At 44.0% G+C, this 23,437-nt stretch overlaps 1 protein-coding gene across 11 annotated transcripts in view; it reads left to right on the top strand.

The window, feature by feature from the left end:
* Positions 1–23,437, top strand: part of LOC138246157 (uncharacterized) — a 291,013-nt gene that overhangs the window by 210,109 nt on the left and 57,467 nt on the right. For 5 of the 11 annotated variants that reach the window (XM_069200447.1, XM_069200446.1, XM_069200445.1 and 2 more), the window contains one exon: positions 9,746–9,820. The exons of 5 other annotated variants lie outside the window; for them this stretch is intronic. In XM_069200447.1, coding sequence (XP_069056548.1) covers positions 9,746–9,820 — 75 coding nt within the window. The remainder of the gene's footprint in view (positions 1–9,745; positions 9,821–23,437) is intronic. One more of the 11 variants, XM_069200454.1, reaches the window with a different exon arrangement.

Here is a 23,437-nt window from a genome sequence, read left to right as displayed (position 1 = left end):
TGTGAATTTCCAGATCCATTGGGCAACAGAGCGCATCTACCGGTCCACAGGATTCCTCACGTCTTTTTGATACCTCACTAACTGTGGAGCCGAAGACCAGTGATGTGTAGCCATGTAATATTTTTCTTTTGAAATGTTGAAAACAAATCGTTTTCAGATTTGAGTGTCACGCAGAAGTTGTTTTCCACAAGGTGTATCTGATATGCTTGTAAAAACACTGCACAACTTTCAGTGCATCCACATGGTGTTCTGTAGTAGTAAGTATTTGTTTGTTAATAAGTACGTTTAGCCACATACGTCAAATGCATCCATGCATTCAATTTTCCACATTCACACACACACATCACATTTTCACACATTCCATTTTACAAGAAATGTACATATGTGCCATAGTTAAGATTGACTATTGTTCTTGAAGAAAGTTCGATGTTCAAGATGATGGCCTATCGTTTGAGCATGTTGGAGTTGAATGCATGAGCTTCTACTATCTGCTCTGATATAGACTTCTTGCCACAGTTTCATTACCTTAGAATTATCTACAGGCATCAGACTGGATCCAGATGTTTTTGAGCAGCACCTATACATGCAGGTAGGTTGCATCGTTGGGTGCCACGTGGGCATTATCCATGCCAAAAGTGACGAGCGCTATACCTATATAGGTGCCACCACACCACATTGAAGTCAGTTCTTTCATTTCCACAACAGATAGCGCTGATGAAGTCAGAGCTAACCCCAGTCATTTTTTAACTGGCTTTTTCCAACTTTTGTTGACTTTTTATGAGAGATTTCTGTTTCTTCTTGTTTCAGCCTGATACAGTTGCCACTGTATAAGCAAGTAACACCACTGCTGCCCGGGTTTTCCCACCCAGGTTTTCACGCTCACTGTTTTGCCTGGCAGCAGAAATCCCACCCACCCAAGGGCCTACTTAATGTGAGACATAGCTCAACTGTGCAGTGTTGGCACACCAAAGGCAAGCTCGTCTGAGCCCATCTGCACCTGGTCCGTGGCCAGCATCAGGAACCCTGTCCCCACGACCATCCAACGCAACACCACAACCACAGCTGCCGCCGGAGCCAATGAATGCTGCCGCTACTCCTCCATCATCCTCCGTAACCTCAGCAACACACACCGGTAAACCCTGCACCACATTAGGACCTTTCTCCTGCACTCACTGTGATTTCACCTGCAACATTTCAGATGTTGACACCAATACCTCCAAACAACTGACGCACGCCACTACCCCAAACCAACTGTCCGCCATGCTCCTCAACATCCGATCCCTTGGGAAACACTCCACTGAAATCTAGGACCTCCTCAATAGTAAGAAACCTTACCTTCTCTTCCTGCCTGAAGCATGGCTTAATCCAGCCTCCAACCCGGGCATTGCTGCAGCCATCCCACCTGCCTACAAATCATACACCAGGACTAAACCCACAAACCAGGCACAGGACACACAGTAATCTACAAAACACAATTGACTGCACCACCTCTCTGAACTCAGACACCACCCTCGTGGAACACTTCCATTTCAAAAAACTAACGGACTACAATGCTACCCTGAAGGGAAATCTTGCCTACTGCCCTGGCCCCTGAGCAGAATTTTGCAACCACTTTGCAGACTTCAAAGCTACCCTTTCCATCAGATCAACCAGCTACACCCTCCTCAGGGACCTCAACTCCCCCCTGGAAGAGACAACAGACCCCAAGTTCCAAGGATCAACAGATACAGTAGACCATACCCTCAAGAACAGGATCACTACCATCCACATGACTCCGCTCACATGTTTCCAGCACTACATCATACATTTCAAGATACCAACCCACCAAGCCACTCCACAAGAAAACCCTAAAGACACTGGGGCAAAATATCCCAAGAAAACTGGACCAAGACCCTACAGGAACACCCACCCAACTATACCGGTAACCTTGATGTTAACACAAAGCTATTCAGTAAATGGCTCACTGACTGCGCCAACTGCACCGCTACCCACCACAAACAAGACCTCCAAAAACAACAAACAACCCAGCTGGTACATGAACACCCTCCGGGAGTCTTAAGTGCCACTACAAACAACTTGAAAAACATGTTGACTCAACAAAAACACCACCACAAGATACACATACAAAACCACCCTCAGCCTCTACCACCAACAACTATGAAATGCAAAGAAAAAGGCCCTATTTCTCAGATTCAAATCCAGTCCCAACATTGCAAAAGAACTCTTCACCATCATCTAGGAGTTCTCCAACCCAGCAGCTGCAAACAATGACATCATCCAATCCTAAGCACTGTGCAATGACTTCTCAAGCTTTTTCGAACAGAAGATTGGCAAGATCTACAAAACATTTGATGCACAGCATAACAATATGAACGCCCAGCAGGACACCTCCCTCATCGCTGAACAGGCAAAACAGCAGCTAAGCAACTGAAAGCCCCTCTTGAATGAAGACACCACTGCCCTGATGAACACCAGGCACTCCGGACCCCATTCAGACCTATCCTTCTACTTCATGTACAATCTTGGATGAACCATCATCTCCCTGGGCTTACCTCTATCATCAACAACTCCATAACCACCACCGCCTTCCAGTGTTGCTGGAAGAAAGCAGAATTCAACGACCTATTGAAGAAATCAACAGCAGACCCCAATACCCTCAGTAGCTACAGACCCTTCTCGCTTCTGTCTTTTCCAGCTAAAGTCATTGAGAAAGCCAAACTCATAGACCACCTAGAACTCCATCAACTCCTAAACAGCTATCAGTCTGGCTTTGGCACCAACCACAGCATAGAAACCCTCTCCCCCTTACACCTCAGGACCCAAGAAACTCATCTGCAGAGTCCTGCAAGGACCATCGCTCAACCCAGCACTCTTCAATGTCTCCATGACGTCCTCATGGACATCATCAGAGCCCACTGCATCAACATAGTATCATGCGCGGATGAGACACAGCTCAACCTCTCCCTTACAGACTCATCCAGCACCGCCAAAGAAACATTCACCAGCTACATGAGCAACATCGGTGCTTGTATGAAAAACAACTGCCTCCAGCTCAACACAGACAAAATTGAAGTCCTTATCTTCAGCAACTACCACTTACCCAGGGCCTCCCACCCACCCCTGCGGACTATGCCAAGACCCTCTGGATCATCCTGGACACCAACCTCTCCATGAGCGGACAGATCAACGCTGCCAACTCCTCATTCGGTCCAAGCCTCCACCTCTAGGATCAACTTTGGTGCGTTCCCGACCACTCCACCTGAAAGGGACTCCAAGAGGTTGGATACCTTCCTTTAGCAAGAGGATGTTCTCTTCCGCTAGTTTTGCACTGTGATCAGTGAACACAGCATGCGTTTTGGGTCGATATTCCCATGTGATCTTGAATTTGGTTGCGCAAGTGCTGCCTAAGGTCTTGGAGGAGGCCCAAGCCATACTTTCCCAACCTATTGTTGACAGGAGAGATACAGCAAAGTTCACCATACAATGTGGACTGGACACAGCCTACTTGCTGGGTAGAGCGATTTTATCATCAGTGGTTGTTTGGAACCACACCTGGCTGAAAACAACAGTTTTTTCAGGGAATCTCCAAGTATTTCTTATGGACATGCCCTTTGAAGGCTCTTGTCTTTTTTAGAAAGAAGGCGGAATCAGAGCTGGATCGCTTTATCAACAGCAGATATACAGCCTGTTCGTTGCTGAGGACTCGGATACCATTGATCACGTGGAACTGTAGCCAGAGGTCAGGTCATCGCGGCAGCCGCATCTTTCAAACCCCTTTAGTTTGCCCTCTGACCATGATGGGCATCCAGTAGGGGGCAAGATAGGTCAGTTTGGTTCTGTAAACTGTCCAAGGGGGCTACTCCCTCCCCTTTGCGACTATCTCTCCACCCATGCAACCCATTTACAACCGGCTGACAGAGAACCATCTCTCCTTGCTCCTTCAGGAAGTGCTGGCTCTATTGACTAAGGGAGCCATAGAGAAGGCACCAGCATCAGAAGAAGATCGTAGTTGCTATTCCTGCTACTTTCTGGTGCACAAGAAAGGACAGAGTGTGACCAGATATTACAATATGTGCAAGATTGTGCAAGATTGAGATCACTGGCAGAATTCAACCAAGTTGCTGAAATTATGTAGTGCACAAGTGTTTTGATGGGCACTTTAACCTGCAGATTTCTCACCTGTGGAATAGCCCAGGCATCAGACAGAATCTGGAAATTTTCATAGCTCCCCTGCGCGGGTAGCGGGGCGTAGGGTCCATCCCAGCACCAGAACTAGCTCCATTATGGCATCACTGGAGTGGTTTATCACCCACACCGGTGTCAGTCCTGTTTCTCTGCACGATTTGATGGTTACACAGAATGCCCTCTACTTTAATTTTCAGTTTTTCTTCAGAGACTTTTCTCAAACTTTTTTAAATGTTTCTCAAAATGCAGTGCTAGGGGTTTAAGCCCTGTCCAGACAGTAATGGGCAATGTCCATTTTAGACCCGCCTGAAGTGTGCCTATGGTGTTTGGGGATGAGGCACCAATAAAGGTCATGCAGCAAGTCCAGTGTCATGCATCCCAAGGCCATAGAGGAATATAAGAGCAAACCTTTTATGACCCACAACACGCACCAGTCTCTGCTGCTTGCCCTTCAAGTCCCCTTTTAGGACCTCTCCTTCACCTGCGTCATGAAAAGAAAAACAAAAAGAAGATTAGGATTGGTATGTCATGTCATGTGCATTTGTATAGCACACAACTCACCTGGAAGGGTATCCTGGCTTGGAAACAGGGGCTGTATGGCTGAGCCAGGGTCAGGTCTAGGTGAAGAGCCAGGTCTTCAGTTTCTTGCGGAATTTAAAAACTGTGGATGAGGCTCTGATGTGCAGGGGGCATGTGGCTCTAGGCTTTAGAAGTGAGTTAGGAGAAGGCACGACTGCAGGACCTGGTTTGGTATATGCAAAGGGTGTGTGCAAGTAGGAGTCCGGCAAAACAGAGGTGTCTGGTAGTTTTTGTGGACTATTATGCGGTTGTTGAGGTATGTGTTGCTAGTTTTAGGTACAGCTTTGTATGTGCGTGAGTACGTTGAAGAGTACTCTTTGGGAGCTAGTGGAGCTCTTTGCCTTACGGGGTGATGTGAGTTTGGGGTGGAAGTCAGAGGGTGAGCTTGTATTCCTTCCTTAAACGGCATTCTCAATCAAACAAGACTTCAACTGAAGGCTGTCTCCTGTGGAGTCTTTATCAGATGTGCAGCTGGTGGACACAACCCCTCCTGAAAACCCTCTGGCAGCAGTGTCACTGCCACTGGCACCAGAACCCATTCCAGCAGGCCCTTAACTGCGGACACCCTTTGTGCTGCAGCCTCAGGCCAGTTCCCAGAACTGAAGGCATTAAGAAATGAAGACTTGCTGAGAAAAGATTCAGGGAAGAGCAGTGAGACAGTTTACATCCGCATTAGTGGCAAAAGTTGCACCTGACCCAATCCAGCATAATACTGATGATAGGTGCAAGGCAGCCAGTCTGTTCCTGCCCCCTTTGTCTGATATGGCAGATAACTTAGCAATACAGCAGGTTAGCAGATTAGATAGCTCTCCAAATGGACCCCCCCTCAGGAGCAGCCCGCCTGAACCCCTGAGGTTGCTACATTCCATGCAGTGCCCAGAACAGCTGCTGATGTCTTTGGAACCCCCCCGAACACTGTTACTTTAACAAATTTTGGGAATTCTCAAGAGGTTTCAATTTTTACTTGTGCCAGCCCTCTCAATAAAGAGGTAGAGATAAGACCAGGGGCGGTCAGACCCTGCAACCCTCTTTCTCCAGCTCAATTTCCTTACACCACCTGAAAAGACACTTTAGCTTTCTCTTAAAAGATCATGTGCTGCCCGTGAGAGGACAGGTGCCATTCTTTTTACAGGCCTAGGAGAGTCACAACATCAGACCAATGGATCCATCTGACCGTAGAAAAGGATTATGCCCTACTCTTTCAATAAACCCCTCACTCCACAGTCTCGTGAGTCAGATGACCATGTTCGAATTCTGCGGCAGGAGGTGACAGCACTTCTGTAAGAAGGAGCAGCAGAGTTAGTGCCAGAGCAAAAAATTTGGTACGAGTTGCTCTGTCCGATCCTAGACCTTAGCCTTTTGAACTCTTACCTTCCCAAGGAAAAGTTCAAGCTGCTGTCTTTTGCTCAAGTGCTCCTGGTGCTGGAAGTGGAAGACTGAATAATGTCCCTTGACTTGCTGGACACATATTCCCATGAACCAATCCAGCAGTTGCACAAGAGCTACCTGCATGCATTCCTCCTATCCCATCTGACATTGGTGGCTAGAGTCTTAACAAAGATGATGGCTGCAGCCCATCTCAACAAGTCAAGGATCTCTGTGTTACCATACCTGGACAGTGTAGATGGTGCTGCATCGCTTGCGGGCAATGGAATCCCTGCTGTTTGACTTGGGCTTTTCTGTCATGTGCGCAAGTGTCACCTAGACCCTTTGCAGCACCTTGTGTTCATAGGGGCATCACCTTTCTTCCTCCACAGAGGATCCTAGATATTCAGGTCAGGACTCCAGTGTTTCTTTTCACCTATTCCGATGGACATGCTCTGCACATCATCCTCTAGTGCCTCCACTTTCATGCGTGGAGATTGAGCAGGGGCACCTGAGCTCCTAACTGATTCCATAGGCGGTCAATGAGATTCTGTTTACTTATCACCTCTCCACCAAAACAGTCTATTAAGGAAGGTGGAAGAGTTTTGTTGTATTGTATATGGTGCATGAAGTGGATCCCTTTAGGGATCTTTTTTCTGAGGTGCTCTAATTTGCACTGGTGTTGGCCCAGTAGGACTTTGATGTGAGCACGTTTAAGGGATATTTAGCAGTTCTGTTGGCTTTTCTCTGCCTTCCAGACCAGCTGTCCTTGTTCAAATCCCTGCTCATTATGAGGTTTTTGAAAGGACTGAAAATGTTTTCCCCCCATTTTGTAATGCCACAATGAAACTTGAATTGTATTTGGACCTTTTTGATGGATGCTCCATTTGAGACCTTTCACAGTTTCCAATTGAAATTGTCCACACTTAAAACTGTGTTTCTCATGGCTATTACCACAGGGAGGAACATTAGTGAGGTGCAGACACTGAGCCCCCACCTCTCCATGTGCATGCTTCTTTACAGACACATTCGTCCTTCAAACTAAAGCAGATTTCCATCCAAAAGTAGCGTTTCCTTTCAACTTGGGGAAAGCCATTACACTTCCCACCCTTTACCCTTCATCCCATCCTAACAACAAGGATGCAAAGGGTGATCTGCTCCTGCATTGACTCAATAAAGAGATCAGTTCCGAGGACCAGTTCTTCGTGGAGTACATGGTCAGCACTAAGAGGAAAGCAGCCCAGAAGATTACATTGTCCAGATGGATGATGTGTGCACCAAGATGTGTTATGAACTTGCTCAGAGGGAACTGCCAGAGGAAATCTGACTCTATCCTGCCAATGCAAAATCTTTCAATTAGGCATTGGCCAGAGGTGTTTGTGTGTCTGTTGGGTGGCGACGTACGCTTCTGTTGATATTCAGATGTGAGAAGGAATAATAATTTTACATATTTGGTGCTCTAGGATTTCCTTGTTTGACCACGCCTTAGGACCCACTAGTTAGTGAGTTACTGCTTTGGAATCCATACAACAGGTAATGCATCTGCAGGCAGGAGTGCCCATCGGCCTCAAAAGTCAGTTACCTTCTGTAACAATCTTTTTGGTGGATAGGTTATCTACCTGCAGATTCCACATCAGTCCTGCCCATCTCCGTGCTCTAAAGGATGGTCGTAAGCCACACTAAAAAGGTTCAAATTTAGATTGCTGCACTACACTCTATTACTCGTGGTCAGTGCTCATCTCTACCTCCAAGGGTGTGAAGAAAACATGCGTGGGGCTGAAATTAGTGCATTGAGTGAATGCTACATGGCTTTTCTGGTGGCGAGATGAATCCAGTGCCCTGTACTAGTGCAATAGAGCTGTGGAAGTTTTCGGATCCAGTCTGACTACTGGGATATCCAACAAGTGAGGATTCTGCATCTAGATTTAATATGTACCAGAAAGACCATGATGGAAGGGAAGTAACTTTAACTTACAGTCATAATTTCTGCAAACTCCTTTGCAAGATTTAGAAATAGTTTTGGTATGTCCATATAAAGGATCAATTTAATATTTTTTCAAAGTTGGCAGAGTTAAAATAGGTAGCGTCCCGATACTAAATCTGTAATTGAATTTTTGAAGGCATATTTCTACATGGAAGGCAACCCAAGATCCATTAGGTCAGACAGTGGAATACAATTTGTTTTGGAAAACATTGGAACGATCTTTAAAGACATGGGAGCGCACCACATTGTATTTACCCAGTATGTATGGGTTTGTTGAAAGATTTAATAGAGTGGTGGTGTAAGTTGTCCATCTCGCATTGAAGTTAGGTTTAGACGTGCTAGAACACATCAATAGGTTGATATGGTCTTATCGCTACACACAACATAATACCACAGGGTATCACTTTTATGTTGTGACCTGGTGAAAGATAAGAAAGTAGGATCCAAATTTGTGTAATTATAGTTGAATTAACTCTACTTTTTAGCTTCATAACGCACAAAATGATTGTAAGTTGTTAGCCTTTGTTTAATTTAGATGCTATTTCAGCCAAAATAATTGGTATGATGTACAGTGTGAACCAAAGTCTTTGAAGGCTTCTTTTGTAAGTTAAAAATAACAGCACTGCAGCTGCAGTACGCGCAGTTGTGTAGAAATCACCACACTGGAAGTCGGGTCAATAATATATAAAATTGCAAAAGTTCACACAAAAAAGACTGGGAACAAGAAGGGGCGTAGCTCCTGGGGGGTGTTTGGGTGTTATACCCCCCTTAAAAATGTATTCTGTTGTTAATAGTTGGTTACACATGATTTAGGTCGGATAAGGTGGAGTGTCTGTTGGATTTCACCGGGGGTTTTTAAATATCCCCAAAATAACATACACTCTGTCTGTGTTTTGAAGGCCGTAAAATATGGTGATTAGTTTGAAAAAGATTGCATTTTAGGTACCCCTAACAATCCACACTATTCTCACTGCCCCTTAAACAGCCTCATGCCATGCGTCTTATATGATGTGTTTTAAAAAGATGCCCCCCTGTGATTGTTGGGAAATCTGAAGCTCTCACTCCTCAATCATACTGACAAAGCTGCGCCCCTGGAAACAAGCCTTCGACTCCGGAATCTTGTACCACTGAAAATTATACTTTGTTCATGCTTTCATTAATTCAGGAAGGAATTCATGGTGCTTCTTTTCTTTCCACATATTTGTCAGTGCAGTTACTGACACATGCTTCTTTGACAGGAGTTCGAAGTTCTCTGTTGTTCAAAGAATGGGCTATTCGTACTGATGGAAATATTCTTTGAATCGTACTCCTCTAACCAGTAAATCATATATCATTTTGGTTTTCTCATGCCATCTTGTTCCCTGTTGAGTGTTCCATTCCTTCCCAAAACTAGGTTCGTGAAATGCTCCAAATAAAACTAAAATTAATATTTGGTTGTTACTTTAGGACTTTTCTGTAAAAGCCCCATTGGTGTAATTTTCATTTTAAAACCTGCAATGATCTTTAGAGGAACTGAATAATTTACCTCATAACAAGTAAATTAATTGAAGATGGACTCTCTAATAGCCCCGTTCAATATTAACAAAATAATCTGAAATCCTAAATTTTAAGTCTAAAAAATTGTCCTTTCAGCGCAGCTAAGAATACCCTCATGGATTCCTGAGGAAGAGGAGGATCTGCAAGAGCAGGATACAATGGTAAAAGAAGGTAACATTAACAGTAAAAATACATTCTTGAACACATGGTCGTTTATCTACATACTAGGCTCCTTTAGTTTAGTGTATGGCAAATTCCCCAGCAAGGGATCCTCCTTAGATCCACAAACCTAGAATAATTTCTTGTAACCTGGTTGGACCTTGGAAGCACCAAACTACCCAACTTTTTAATTTGTCTTTTTTTCTGTTTAAAAAACGCATGAAGTATAAAAACTGGAGACCCCCCACAGGAACATCAGCAAGGAAAATATACCTGTTTCTTTAAAACATGTTTGAAGTCACTTGGGCTTACACTAGAGCATAAAGAGCTATTCCCGGGCAGCCATTTTACGTTCATTATGTTTCTCTAGACTTCAGAGAACATGATCCTGGAACATATTTTATGTTTTCCTCAACGTTTGTCAGTTCCAAGTGCATTTATTTACACTCTTTGAGGGCTTTTTCAGCGGGTTTTTTCCCCCACTTTTCACTATTTTCTGAGGCTAGATTGGTATTTTTTCGACCTCCCTTAATTAAATGGGCTTATTCAAATATTTCAGTGTGAGTGATTACAAGATATGACATGAGGATGGGCATCCAGGTACCTACGTAGCCTGCTCATTACCATACCATGTTTGCATATAAGTGTTGTTTGAAAATGAGACACGGATATTATGAAAAGACTGTTGAACCTGTCCTCGGCTCAGTTTAGAAGACCTCCGAGCCTCTACCCAATTTAGGCCATCCAGAAGTGACATGCAGTGCACACCATCAATAGGTTCTAGGATCCCCTTCACATACCTACCAATATTTGGGACAGCATACGACAGATGTTTATTTCACCATTAACTTATATCGGGAAGAGGACACTCAGCATTAAAAATTGTAACATAATGCAATTTATGCTTTAAAAATTGAGATTTTCCTAGCCTTGGTGTCTGAAAGGCTAGATTTTATTAAAGACACGGAGGCGAGTATTAAGCAGTCTTTTCTTGCTTTAATTACAAACAGCAGCCAAGCAAGAACTACAGTATCCAGAAACAAAGAACTACAAAATGACATCATAGTGAAGTAACCAATGGGATATCACAATGCACTACTAATATCTTAACTGCGAGCAACAAGTCCTCTTTTCTTGATGCGAACTAAAGAGGAGAAGTAACCAAAACAATCACATAGAACATAAAAACCAAAGTCATAAAGTCCATGCAACCATCTCGAAGATGACGGAGACCGAAGGACGACTGGAAGGCATAGTCGATGCCGCACAAATCCAAGCTTGGTAAGAGACGTTGGTGTGTATCACGCTGAGCCAACACCGGAAGAGGGAGTTGGTACTGAAAGAGAGAAACAGGGCGGGTTAAATCGTGGTGGGATAATACTCGCCTCCGTGTCTTTAATAAAATCTAGCCTTTCAGACACCAAGGCTAGGAAAATCTCAATTTTATTACAAGACCGGAGGCTCCTATTATGCATGTTCAAAGCATTGCAATCACAGAATCTGAGACATGAGAAATCGGTTTACAATAAAAAGTTCTAAACATATTTTCATTCGACCAGTCTGCAGATCTGAGAATATCCTGTAAAGAGGAACCTGCCCAAAAAGCACGAGAGGCCATAGCCCCCCTGGCCGAATGGGCACCAAAGGCACTAATATCAATGCCAGCAAGGGACATAACCCATTTAACCCAACGAGCCAGGGTAGGGGAAGACACAGGAAGGTGAGGTTTCTGAAAAGAAATAAGTAGTTGGGATGAAGAGGACGATCTCAAATCTGCAGTACGGGTTACATAAGTTTTTAAGCAATTTGCAACACATATCTTGGGTTGAGAGGGAAAATATGGATAATTAATACTAGACAAGTTGGTTTTTGTACGTTTTTTGATCTGAAACGAAACACCTAGGGGAGAAAAGAAAAAGGAAGTAACATCCAGTGCTCTAACATCTGAGATCCGCTTGATAGAAACTAAACATAAAAGCATGGTTAACTTAGCCGAAAGCTGTTTGAGAGATAATAATTCATTATCAGGCCACGAGGTAAGAAAACGCAACACCAGAGTAACATCCCACATAACATTATATTTAGGAGACGGTGTATTAACGTATCTTACTCCCTTTAACAATTGACAGACCAGGGGATGCTCTCCAACTGGCCTACCATCAACTCTTTGATGCTCCGCAGAAATGGCAGATCTATACAAATTAATAGTGCGATAAGCCTTACCTTGAGAAGCCAAAGAAGCCAAAAAATTTATAATTAATACTACATTCGCTGAAAAGGGATCTGAATTCCTGACCAGGCACCAGCTGCACCAAAGGGACCAAGCTGACTTATAGGCCCTGGAAGTTCCCGGGGCTCTGGCCTGCTGGATAAATTTAACAGCGTCCTCCGAAATTCCTGGGACTCCCCAGGACGACCCGAAACTTTCCAAGCTATGAGGAACAGGGATCCGTCGAGAATCAACTGATGTTGATGGCCCTGAGGATTCAAGAGGAGATCGGGAAATTGGGGCAGCCAAAGAGGCGGAGCGATCGCCAGCTCTAATAGAGTCGGATACCACGGTTGGGTCTGCCAGAAAGGAGTTACAATCACCAGAATAGACCGTTGCCTGCGCACCTGAGCGAGGACTCTGGGGATGAGAAGGAAAGGGGGAAAAGCATATAGAAGGGAAGTCGGCCAAATCTGAAGAAAGGCATCTGTGGCCAGGGCTAGTGGATCTGGCCTCCAACTGAAATATGAAGGAAGGTGAGAATTGAGGCGAGAAGCAAACAGATCTATAGACATTTCTCCAAAGACAAAAGAAAGGTGACTGAACACTGAAGGGTGCAGTTGCCAATCGCTGGAATCGTGAAGGTGTCTGGAATACCAATCCGCTACTGTATTGAATCTGCCTGGCAGGAAAACCGCCTTGACTGAAATCCGACGAGGCAGACAATATTCCCAAAGATGTTTTGCCAGAGAGGAGAGTATTTTTGACCTGGTACCTCCCAGGTGATTGATGTATCTGACCGCGGACAAATTGTCCATCCTGAGAAGGATGGTGCAACTTACCCTGTTCTTTGCAAAAGTGCGGATGGCAAAGGAACCTGCAAGCATCTCTAAACTGTTGATGTGCAAGAAGGACTCCTTCAGAGACCATGCGCCCCCAGTCGAGAACTGACCACATCTCGCGCCCCAACCCGTCCGACTTGCATCGGATTCTAATGCAAGATCTGGGGCGGCAGAGAAGATAGTTCTGCCGTTCCAGGCATCTAGATGGGTTAGCCACCACTGAAGCTCTTCTTTGGATTCGGCATCTAAGACCAAGGGATCCGAATAAGCGAGACCCTTGTGAAGATGACGTATTTTGAGCCGTTGCAGGGCTCGATAATGTAAAGGACCTGGGAAGATTGCCTGAATGGAAGAAGCTAACAGACCTACCTGGCGTGCCAGATTTCTGAGAGAGATCTGCGGAAGGGAAAGGGAGTGACGAATCTCCTTCTTGATCAATGAAACCTTGTGTTGCGGGAGCTGCAACACCGATAGAGTGGTATCTATTCGAAAACCGAGAAACTCCAAAGATTGAGTCGGAACTAAAACCGACTTTTGCACATTGATGAGAAAACCCAGATCGCGAAGGAGGTTTAGACACAGTTGAAGATGATCTAGAAGTAGATTTTTGTCCTGTGCCATCAAAAGGAAGTCGTCCAAATAGAGAATTAAACGCACCCCGTGAGACCGGAGAAAGGCTGCGACGGGTTTGAGAATCTTGGTGAAACACCAAGGAGCGGAAGAAAGGCCGAAGGGAAGAACTCGAAAGTGGTAAAAAGAGTCCTGCCATTGGAATTGAAGAAACTTCCTGTGTGAATGATGAATTGGGACTGTGAGATAGGCGTCTTGCAGATCCAGTCTGACTAGCCAATCTCGGTGAAGCAGAATGTCCCTGAGATGGAGAATAGTCTCCATCTTGAAGTGACGATAGATTATAAAATTGTTGAAAGCCTTGAGATTCAACACCAGACGAAATTTGTGATTCTTCTTCTGAACTAGAAAGATGGTGCTGAGAAAGCCCGAAGAGTCGAATTGAACAGGCTCTATTGCGCACTTGGCCAGGAGAGATTGGATTTCGACGCGCAAAAGCTCGTTTTGCTCTTGGGAAAAAACTAGGGGTATAGGGACGCGACTCTGAACTGGCATCTGATAGAATTCTAACCGGTACCCTTGAACAGATTGAATCACCCAGGGATCTGAGGTGAGAGAACGCCATGAATCGAGACACAGAGCTAATCTGCCCCCTACAGGAGGAAGGCCAGAAGCGGAAATACTTACCGGAGGTTTGGTCTCCCCTGCTGGAGTAACCTCTGGTCCGGTAGCCTCTTGAACGACGGGGATAGAACTTCGGTTTGTATCCTGAATAGGATTCAGGTTGAGATTGTTGGTTGAAGGAGTCTCTGTTGGAATAATGATTCCTGATGGAGCGGCCGGCAAAGCGACTCCTGCCTTTGCCGGCCCTGGCAAAAACCCGAGACGAAAAAAATTTCTTCATCGAAAGCTGGGCCTTATCCAGAGAGGCAAAGGTGGACACATATTTGCCCAAATCTTTAATAAAAGAGTCTCCAAATAACAGGCCTTTGGCCAAAGGACCCTCATCTTTTGAGGCCAGAGAAGTTAATTTGGGATCGATCTTTAAAAGCAGACTCTTCCTCCTTTCAATCGAAAGTTGAGTGTTGGCGTTCCCCAGCATACAAATAGCACGTTGCGCCCAGTTTGAAAGGACCTCCGGATCAATAGGGTTATTATCCATTTTTGCTTCTTCCGCCAAATCAAAAATTCTGGTGAGAGGGCCCACCAAATCAAGAAGCTTGTCCTGGCAACCTGACCAGGCTCTATCCACGCCCTTTTTGGGATCCTTGCCGAATTTTGAGAAAAACATCAGCATGTTAGGATCAATTACCGGAGTTGCTGTTATATTATCCGGAAGAGAGGGACGAGGACACTCTGACTTGAGTTTATTACGAGCGGCCTTATCCAGAGGGTGACGTAAGAAGAAAGAAACATAATCCGCCACATGCTCTGATGGGTACCACTCCTTTGAATTTGGATGGACCATGAAGGAGGGATCAAATAAGGGTTCACCAGCATGGTCGACTAAATCGTGAGACACTAGGTGTACGTCACCACCGTCAGGAGGAGAAATTCTACGCCTTTTCTCCAGAGGCCCATAAGAAACTGGATCTTCTGATCCGTCCACATCGCCATCATGGCTGGAAACATTATCATCATCATCCGTGTCTCTTAACTGCGAAATATATAAAGGAGAAGGAGGGGGGGACCCGATTTATAGACCTCTCGGGTGGAAGGACCAGAGGAAACGCCTTTGGACGTCATTGGGAGAGTGGCCGCACGTTTCCTGCTCTTATTAAGAGGCAATTTGGAAGAAGACATCATCTTTGAAACCGAGGCTTCAAAATTTTTGGTAACCTCAGACATGGAAACTGAGACTGCCTGCTGTACAGAGTCCCTTATGAAGGACTTCAAACTCTCCTGAAACACCTGGGAATCCTCCTCCCCAGCCATAATGTAAAAACACTGGACAAAATAAACAAAAACAACCAAGTAGCAAGCACTGGTCACCGAAGGGTTAATTTTTTGAGGAAAAAGAAAAAAGGAGTGTCTGAAGGGGCGGGACCGAGCCAAGGGAGGCGGTTCAATGCAGTCGAAGTCGACTGACAGACGTGGGCAGGAGTTGAGAATGCCAAACGAGACAAAGTGAGCCAATTATGCTCAAATAACAAACAAACCCGGTCGGAAATAAAGACGCGACGCGAGTATCAGCTGACAAGGTATGCCGGCCCAAAGAATGTGAGGAATGCGACGCGCTCGAGCGCGCGTCCTCAACGGCCGAAGACGGCCGCTGAGAGACGCTGTGTCGGAAGGACAGAAAAAAAAAAAAAAAAAAAAAAAAGGACGCGCGTTCCCTTATGATAACCGTGCGCTAAACACACAAGTTTCACAATGCAAAGGTAATATAGAAAAGCACAATAAATAACCGAGCAAGTAATGCAGGTACTTATCTTGACTGCGAGCAGCAAGAAAAGAGGACTTGTTGCTCGCAGTTAAGATATTAGTAGTGCATTGTGATATCCCATTGGTTACTTCACTATGATGTCATTTTGTAGTTCTTTGTTTCTGGATACTGTAGTTCTTGCTTGGCTGCTGTTTGTAATTAAAGCAAGAAAAGACTGCTTAATAGGAGCCTCCGGTCTTGTAATAAAATCGACTGTTGCATGCCTAAATCAGTAGTGTAGGAGTTCAGCATTCTAAGACGTTTGATGCTTTCATTTTGGCGCTTTGTAGATGCCCAGAACAGATCTGTTCCTATGATAAAGAGATTATTAGAGAAGGTCAGCTCAGTTTTCCTAATACCAGCTAAGGGTGTGCCGAGTAGGATACAGTGAACATTTGAAGCCCTAAACTTGGATTGTGTATTTGTCCTAGTTAATCAGTTGAGGTGTAGCGTCTGCATTTTACAACAAGAATTTTCAATGCAACGGGTCTCCCATTTGCTCGAGTTAGAGCTATTAGCATTGTAAAGAGAAAATAAACAGATAAAGTAGTCTGGTCCCCAGTATGATAACATCGAGACTCGAGTTTACTGGTGCTGTGTAGGTGGGCTAAACACCGGAAAAGGCATGACGTATGCATGCCTTTAACAAATGAAAGCAAGAGGATTTTAAAAGACAAGCCCACGAGCCAATGTAAGTGACTGACGTGACATGAGCGTAATTTGAAACCCAAAGAGATTACAGCGCTCACCCATAAAAAGTATCCAGTGTGTCATGGAATGGGTATACCTGCTGCCAGTCAGGGACAGCTGACGTCTAAGGAGATGGGCCACATGTGAGAATTTCCTTTAGTTCCTACTAGAAAATGAAATATTGTAGAGTGAGGCTTCTTATCTAATGGCATAAAATCTCCATTTAGCTTATTCACTGTTCTGCAAAAAATTTGGACTTTTTGGTACACTGTTTGGCCCACAATGAGGTGCTTTACAGGAAGCGAAATGCAGCGTTGAGAATGTTGACTGCATTTTGAAATCATTCCCTTTTTTGTTATTAGCGCACAAATTGATATTATTTAGTTATTTTAAGGCTTTTTTCCCCTTCCGCTCTATTTCGGTTGCTAAAAGACTACGTACAGCAAGAAGTAAAGGACTTCGAGGTGAGAATTTGATAGCAAACTGCAGCTCACAACCTCAACCAGACTTCACATTTTACTACGTACTGTTGAAAAAAGCTGCACACCTTCTCCATTTGTACTTTTCCTACTGCGCCCTGTTGTTTTTGTACCGCATTGTTTTTCTTTAATATATTTATTGCTATTGTCTCGATCATGCTGGTGGTCACCTGTTCCATACACAAACCACTCAGAAAGCGCTTTAGGCCTCACAAGGCCATGACTAATGCTAATATATTAGAGTACAATACACCGTCTACCCTAAATTTGATTATATAGTTCGAAGTGCTATTCCGGAACATGCCCGCTCAGTTCTAATACCGATAATTGTGGTGTATTTTTCTGTGGTAAAATATTAACTTTTGGACTAAGGATGCGCGCAGTTAAGACTTTTTTCTCTTGCAACATTTCTGTAGTTCATGGAACAAGTAAGATTGCTACTTGCAAGCCACAGTGTTCTCCACACGTGAGTTTTCATGTGAAAATCGAGCCTTTAACTCGTGTTTTAATTTAGTCACAGAATACAATGAGTTAGCCATCATCTATCCGTGTTAAAAGCTGGGAAAAAGTTGGCTTTCAACAAAACAACAAATTGAGATTCTGAGGCAATGAGCACATCTATGACGAATTGGCAGATCGTTAAAAAACGATGCCAGGGCATTGAAGTGGGAACTCGAGAACAATGGAGAGGTCCATAATCAGGATTTATACAAAACATTGCTTGCATAATGCTTACTTCTTTGCCCCCTTATTTTGGGTTCTCTTCATTTTCTTTTGGCATTTAATTGTCTCTATGATATTCCTGACTACCCCAGTTCTCAAAGAGTTTATTTACTCTCAAATGCATCACCTACATGTGGATTAAGCCACGCATCCTTCTGATCACTTGTCTCTGGACTGCCTTCCAACGACCTTCTTTCTTCTAGGGGTGTGAGGTTGTAAACTAACTACAGTTCTCCAGAGGAGACATCACCTGTCATATCTGGAGTGTTAAGTATGCAAAACTTTACTGTGGCAATCTTCACTATTCCATCACAGGAGATTGCATAGCAAAAATTGGAAAAGTCAGTAGTTATCGCCTACACAAGATATATTGGTTTGTCAATGTTTTTAGTCATGTTGCACAGCAACGCAACCACTGTGCATCATGGTTGAAGGTATAGGAAACAAATGCAATGTCACAGCCAGCACTGGCTGCGCCATAATGCTTTTATTTTCTGTACTTTCAATGACTGCTGTGCAACATGGTTGAAAGTAAAGATAATAAATCGCTATGACATGGTCAATGGCAGCGTCACAGTTTTTTAGGTTGTGTTAGCAGCTCACGCGCTGCTTTTCTGACGTGTTGGTATCTATTTGGGATTTTAACCATGCCCACCTCACCCCATCAATTTCTCTCGTTTGTGGGCTTGCCTTTCAAAAAACCTTTGATGACATTGGTAAAAGATTTATGTTTGTCCCTCTTTGGGGCGGATTTGTTACCGCCTTGGGGACCGACCCTGTGACATGGATGATTGCACTTTTGCCGATATGTTTGACTGCGAGCAAACTTCTTTTTCCTTTCGTGTCTCTCTTATTTGACTTTACATTTTCAATTCATGTGGCAAGAAAAGTCCAGTTAGGAATTTACAACTCTAATAGCTGTAACTCTAGCAAACGCGAGACCCATTGCATTGCAAATGCTTGTTTCCCTTACTTTCTTCCCGGCAGTTGGTGCAAAATCCTTCCAGTGTTTTTCTTTTTCGATTTCTCATGTTACATTTACAGTGTGACTCGCATAAATACGACCTGGGTAAAGAAGTGCTCCTGTGTAGTAACAAGAAAGGGAACAAAATGACTGTGCATTTTTGCTTTTTGCTCCAAGAAGCCATTTATAAAACCCTACGCTTCTAAAAAAGTACAATGGAGGTTTGTGGGGGTAGGGTCTTAGGGAGGAGAGATTTCATACTTTATGTGTCTCATGTGACTGCTCTGAAAGGATCAGTTGCATTACTGCTTTAATGTTGACCAAAATGTGGTCATTCTGTTTAGGTGACGTGGAAACGGCACATTACACTCTCATGTATTACTGTTTGACAGTAAGCGTTAGGAATAATAGTTACAGCTTACATTAATATGTAAAATCTATTGACCGAGTGGGCCTCTGAAGTAAACCTGTTTTTCGTGATACCGTCCATGCCATAGCACGCACATCAAAATAAAAAAATAAAAAACATAATAAAGTCTTTAAAGCTGACAAGTTTTTTTTGTAGGTGCAGTGGTTGAAAGTTGGGCCCTCCAACCCGCTTTACACAAGAAACAATCAGTACAATTGAGGGTCGCAGCAGTTTATGAATGCGGTCACCACAAGACACTTGGATGGTTTGTCGATGGACTTAGTGGCTACGGTGACAAGGGGAAAAAAAGCAGTCTCATGAACCCACATGCCAGGCCCCATTGCTTGAAATATTAATAAAGTGAACGCACTTCAAATCGCACCCTCTCGTCTCTACGAACTGTGAATAAACAGCACGAGAAGAAGGAATCAAGGACGCAGGGCTCAGGGCACAGCTAGGAACTCCTCCATAAATTAGAGGTCTTACTCATAACTTTTCCCCGCACCCAGCTCTACGTTCAGCGTGAGCCCAGTAGTCACAATAGGATTACTGTACTCACTTCTGATCTGGTTTACCTGCATTATTCAAATGACCAATTGGAATAAAAAGCTATCAAATCAATTGTAAAACAGAAAGTTAAATTTGTAGACATCAACATATTCAATAATCTGTATTTTAATTTTCCTCTGGCTTTTCCTTCGCCCTGTACCAAAGTGAGGACTACCCTGTAATTCCAAAGGGCTATCCGGGCTGTTCTAGTCTCAGTACATGATATAGGTCACACCACCCGAGCACGCAATATACTCTATTGTTTTCGTGCACCCTGCTGAAACTTAAATTTCCGATCTCAAAACCCCATTATAGTATAGTCATTTTGAATCTGCGACAAAAATAAAAAACCCTCACTCACCGCATGTTCTCTTAGGGCGGATTGCCTCTGGTTTTTTATATGAAAGGCGAAACTCCAATCAATCAATCAATCAATCATTTGTAGAGCGCGCTACTCACCCGCTAGGGTCTCAAGGTGCTGAAAGGGTGGGGGGGGGGAGTGCTACTGCGCGAACAGCCAGGTCTTGAGGTATTTCCTGAAGGTCAGCAGGTCCTGGGTCTGTCGTAGGTGGACGGGGAGGGAGTTCTAGGTCTTGGCCGCGAGGTGGGAGAAAGATCTGCCGCCGGCGGTACTTCGGTGGTTGTGAGGGATGGTGGCAAGGATGAGGTTGGCGGAGCGAAGTTGACGGTTGGGAGTGTGAAAGGTGAGTCGCTCTATGAGGTAGGCAGGGCCAGCATTGTGGAGTGCTGTGTGAGCGTGGATGAGGAGTTTAAAGGTGTTCCTCTTGTTGACGGGGAGCCAGTGTAGGTCTCTTAGGTGGGCTGAGATGTGGTTGCGGTGTGGGATTTCGAGGATGAGGCATGTAGAGGCGTTCTGTATGCATTATAGTTTTTTCTGGGGCTTGCCCGTGGCTCCCATGTAGAGCGTTGCCGTAGTCAAGTCTGCTGCTGACGAGGGCGTGGGTGACTGTTCTTCTGGTTTCAATGGGTATCCATCTGAAGATCTTGCGGAGCATGCGGAGGGGATTTATTTAGATATCGGTACAGTTTCCATTATGCCATGTCCATTTGTACATTATTAAAAAGGACAAATACAATGTCCAAGGTAGTAATTTAAACACTAGAACAGGCTATAAAAAAAGAAATAAAACAACCCAGTACATCAAGTTCAATAAAAATGTGTGTGGCAATATTCAATGAAATTCCATAAAATTATGGAATTAATCACCGAAATGAATCACCGAAAAATACATTAAAAAGGAAAATGGCAATCACTGTAGCTGTACAATTTTACACTAAATTACTTCAGAACAGCTTAGAATATTGAGCTATTAAATCCATCCTGGCCAGTGTAGAGCTAATCACTCATTCGTGCCAACTCTAACTGTTTTTGGTGGCTTCTTAGATAAAGCACCAGTGACTGGTTACCACATTTCCGAATCTGTCTGTTGGCATGGATGCCCCCGTATCTCATAAATGCCTTAATGCTTAATAGCGACTGTCGTAACATATGTTTAACACCTTCACTTGAGCATAATATTGAATATGACTGAGTGGGTTTTGTAAGTGTAGGCTGATCCTGTTGAATTCGAATGAGAAGATATGTATCTACCTGAAACATATTGCTTCCCTGCAGGGTGGTGATCAGTCCTGGGAGGGTGTCCCCTTAATGTGTATGAATTGAGAAGTATGCCGTCAGTTTCATAAACTCTTCTGCAAGTGATTGCAGGAAGATCTTTTTTCAGTCTGTGTTACCCATTAGTGTGGTACTGTTGAGTAACCTGAAGTAAAAGGAGACAGACATTTACTCTGTTAGGGTTACTCCAAATTTTAATGTCACACCATGCATAATTCACTTTACCCTACTATGCACTACTCTTTACCAGTGCACTCTTTGCCACTGGATTGTACTCTGCACCACTGAGCTCTGCGCGAATGCACTCTACGCCTTAACATCACGTCACTCTATCCTGCACGCCACTGCACTCTACACCACTCTATACCACTGCAATCTGACACACTATGCTTCACCTGTGCACGCTACCATGCAACACTCCACACAGTCCACTCTACCTTGCACCACTCCACTTTACGCCACTTCACTCTACTCTGAAACAATCTACTCTATGCCACTGCACTTTATGCCACAGCAGTCTACTCTGCACCAATTCACTCTACATCACTTTACTCAAAACAAATGCACTCTACACCACTACGTTCTGTGCCAATCTACTCTGCACCACTATTTGTTATGCCACTTCACTCTAGGATACTCTCCGCCACTCTAGGACATTCCACTATATGATGCTGTACTCCATTAAACTCTGACCCCCTACTCCATTTTTTGTCCCCTCTAGAACACTACTCCGCTCTACAACACACTATGTGACTCTCTCCATGCAACCTTACACCACTCTATTCTACCACAATACTCCACTTTACTCCACCCCCCTTCATGCCAATCCACCCTATAACACTCTACTGCACTCAGTGCCATTTCACTCTCCTACACACAACTGCACTCTGTGCCACTCTGCTCTATGACAATCTACTCGGCTCTACGCCACTCTACTTTACCACACTCTATGCTGCACCATTTACTTCACTCTGCTGTACACCACTCCACAACACTCTTGTCACTGCACTCTACAACCCTCTACTCCACCGTACACCCTTCCACTCTGACACTCTATTCCTTCCAAAACACTCCACAACACTCTACACCACTCTGACACTCCACACCACTCTGCTTTAACCCACTAGCTCTTAGCCATGCTGAACAGCAGCCATGCTGGTGTACAAACTGGCTAAAACGTATTGGCAAAGCAATAGCTCTTGCATAGGCGGGACCTATTGGCTTTGCCAGTTTTTTTAATTTAATTACTTTCTTCCCAGCCGTTGGTACAAAATCCTCTAGTGTTTTTCTTTACTGATTTCTCACGTTACAGTCACAACATGACAGCCATAAACAAGAATTGCTCCCATGTAGTAAAAAGAAGGAAAAAAAGCTTTGGAAAAGCCAATAGGTTTCGCCTTTGTTTTTTCTTTTGCATTCTGTCTTAATTCTAACTGGGTTATAAATATCAGACAAAGTTTATAATAATGTTTGTTTTAAATTTGATACACCGTTGATAGTTGTTTATTAATTCAACATGCATCACAACATAAACAACTATTAACAATTTATCAAACCTCTCATCAGCACTGGGCTGACTTTGTAGATGTCCTCTGTAAAGAAACATTAGGAGCCCACCTACTCGGCCTGAAGAGAGTGAATAAAATAAAAGTGCCCCATTATTGGTGGAAATGTCAGAACCCTCACATTTGTCATCCAAGCTGCATTCTTAAGCAACTCAATTTTGCTTTCCAGTCAGACTGTGCTTTAGACTGCAAAGTGGTTGAGATTGTCTTGGTGTCTTAGATCTTCACAATCAGTGTCCAACAGTGCCTCTGTGTTCGACCATCTCTGGCCCAGTCTTTGTCTTCTTAAGCTGAGAAACCTTTGCTTTTAGTCCTCCAGGCTGGTGTCCATAGATAATACTGTGATCTTAATAATTTGTCTCGTGGTTTTTAAGTCTTTTTTTTCAAGAATCCCATTACTTTTGGCTTCTTTATGCAGCATAATGTGGGTGAACTTAATATTTATGCTGTAGGTTCCTTCGAGATCAAGCATCTTCTTTACAGTTGAGGGTGAAGCTCACTATAAGTAGTGTCTTTGCAAGGTGTGGTCATATTCACAAAGCAGCTTGACCCTGAGCAGAAGAGCCTA

This window comes from Pleurodeles waltl, chromosome 7 (genome assembly GCF_031143425.1).
Source record: "Pleurodeles waltl isolate 20211129_DDA chromosome 7, aPleWal1.hap1.20221129, whole genome shotgun sequence".
Lineage (NCBI taxonomy): Eukaryota > Metazoa > Chordata > Amphibia > Caudata > Salamandridae > Pleurodeles > Pleurodeles waltl.
The sequence above is the reverse complement of the archived record's forward strand: the minus strand, read 5'-3'. Positions and strand labels throughout refer to the sequence as shown.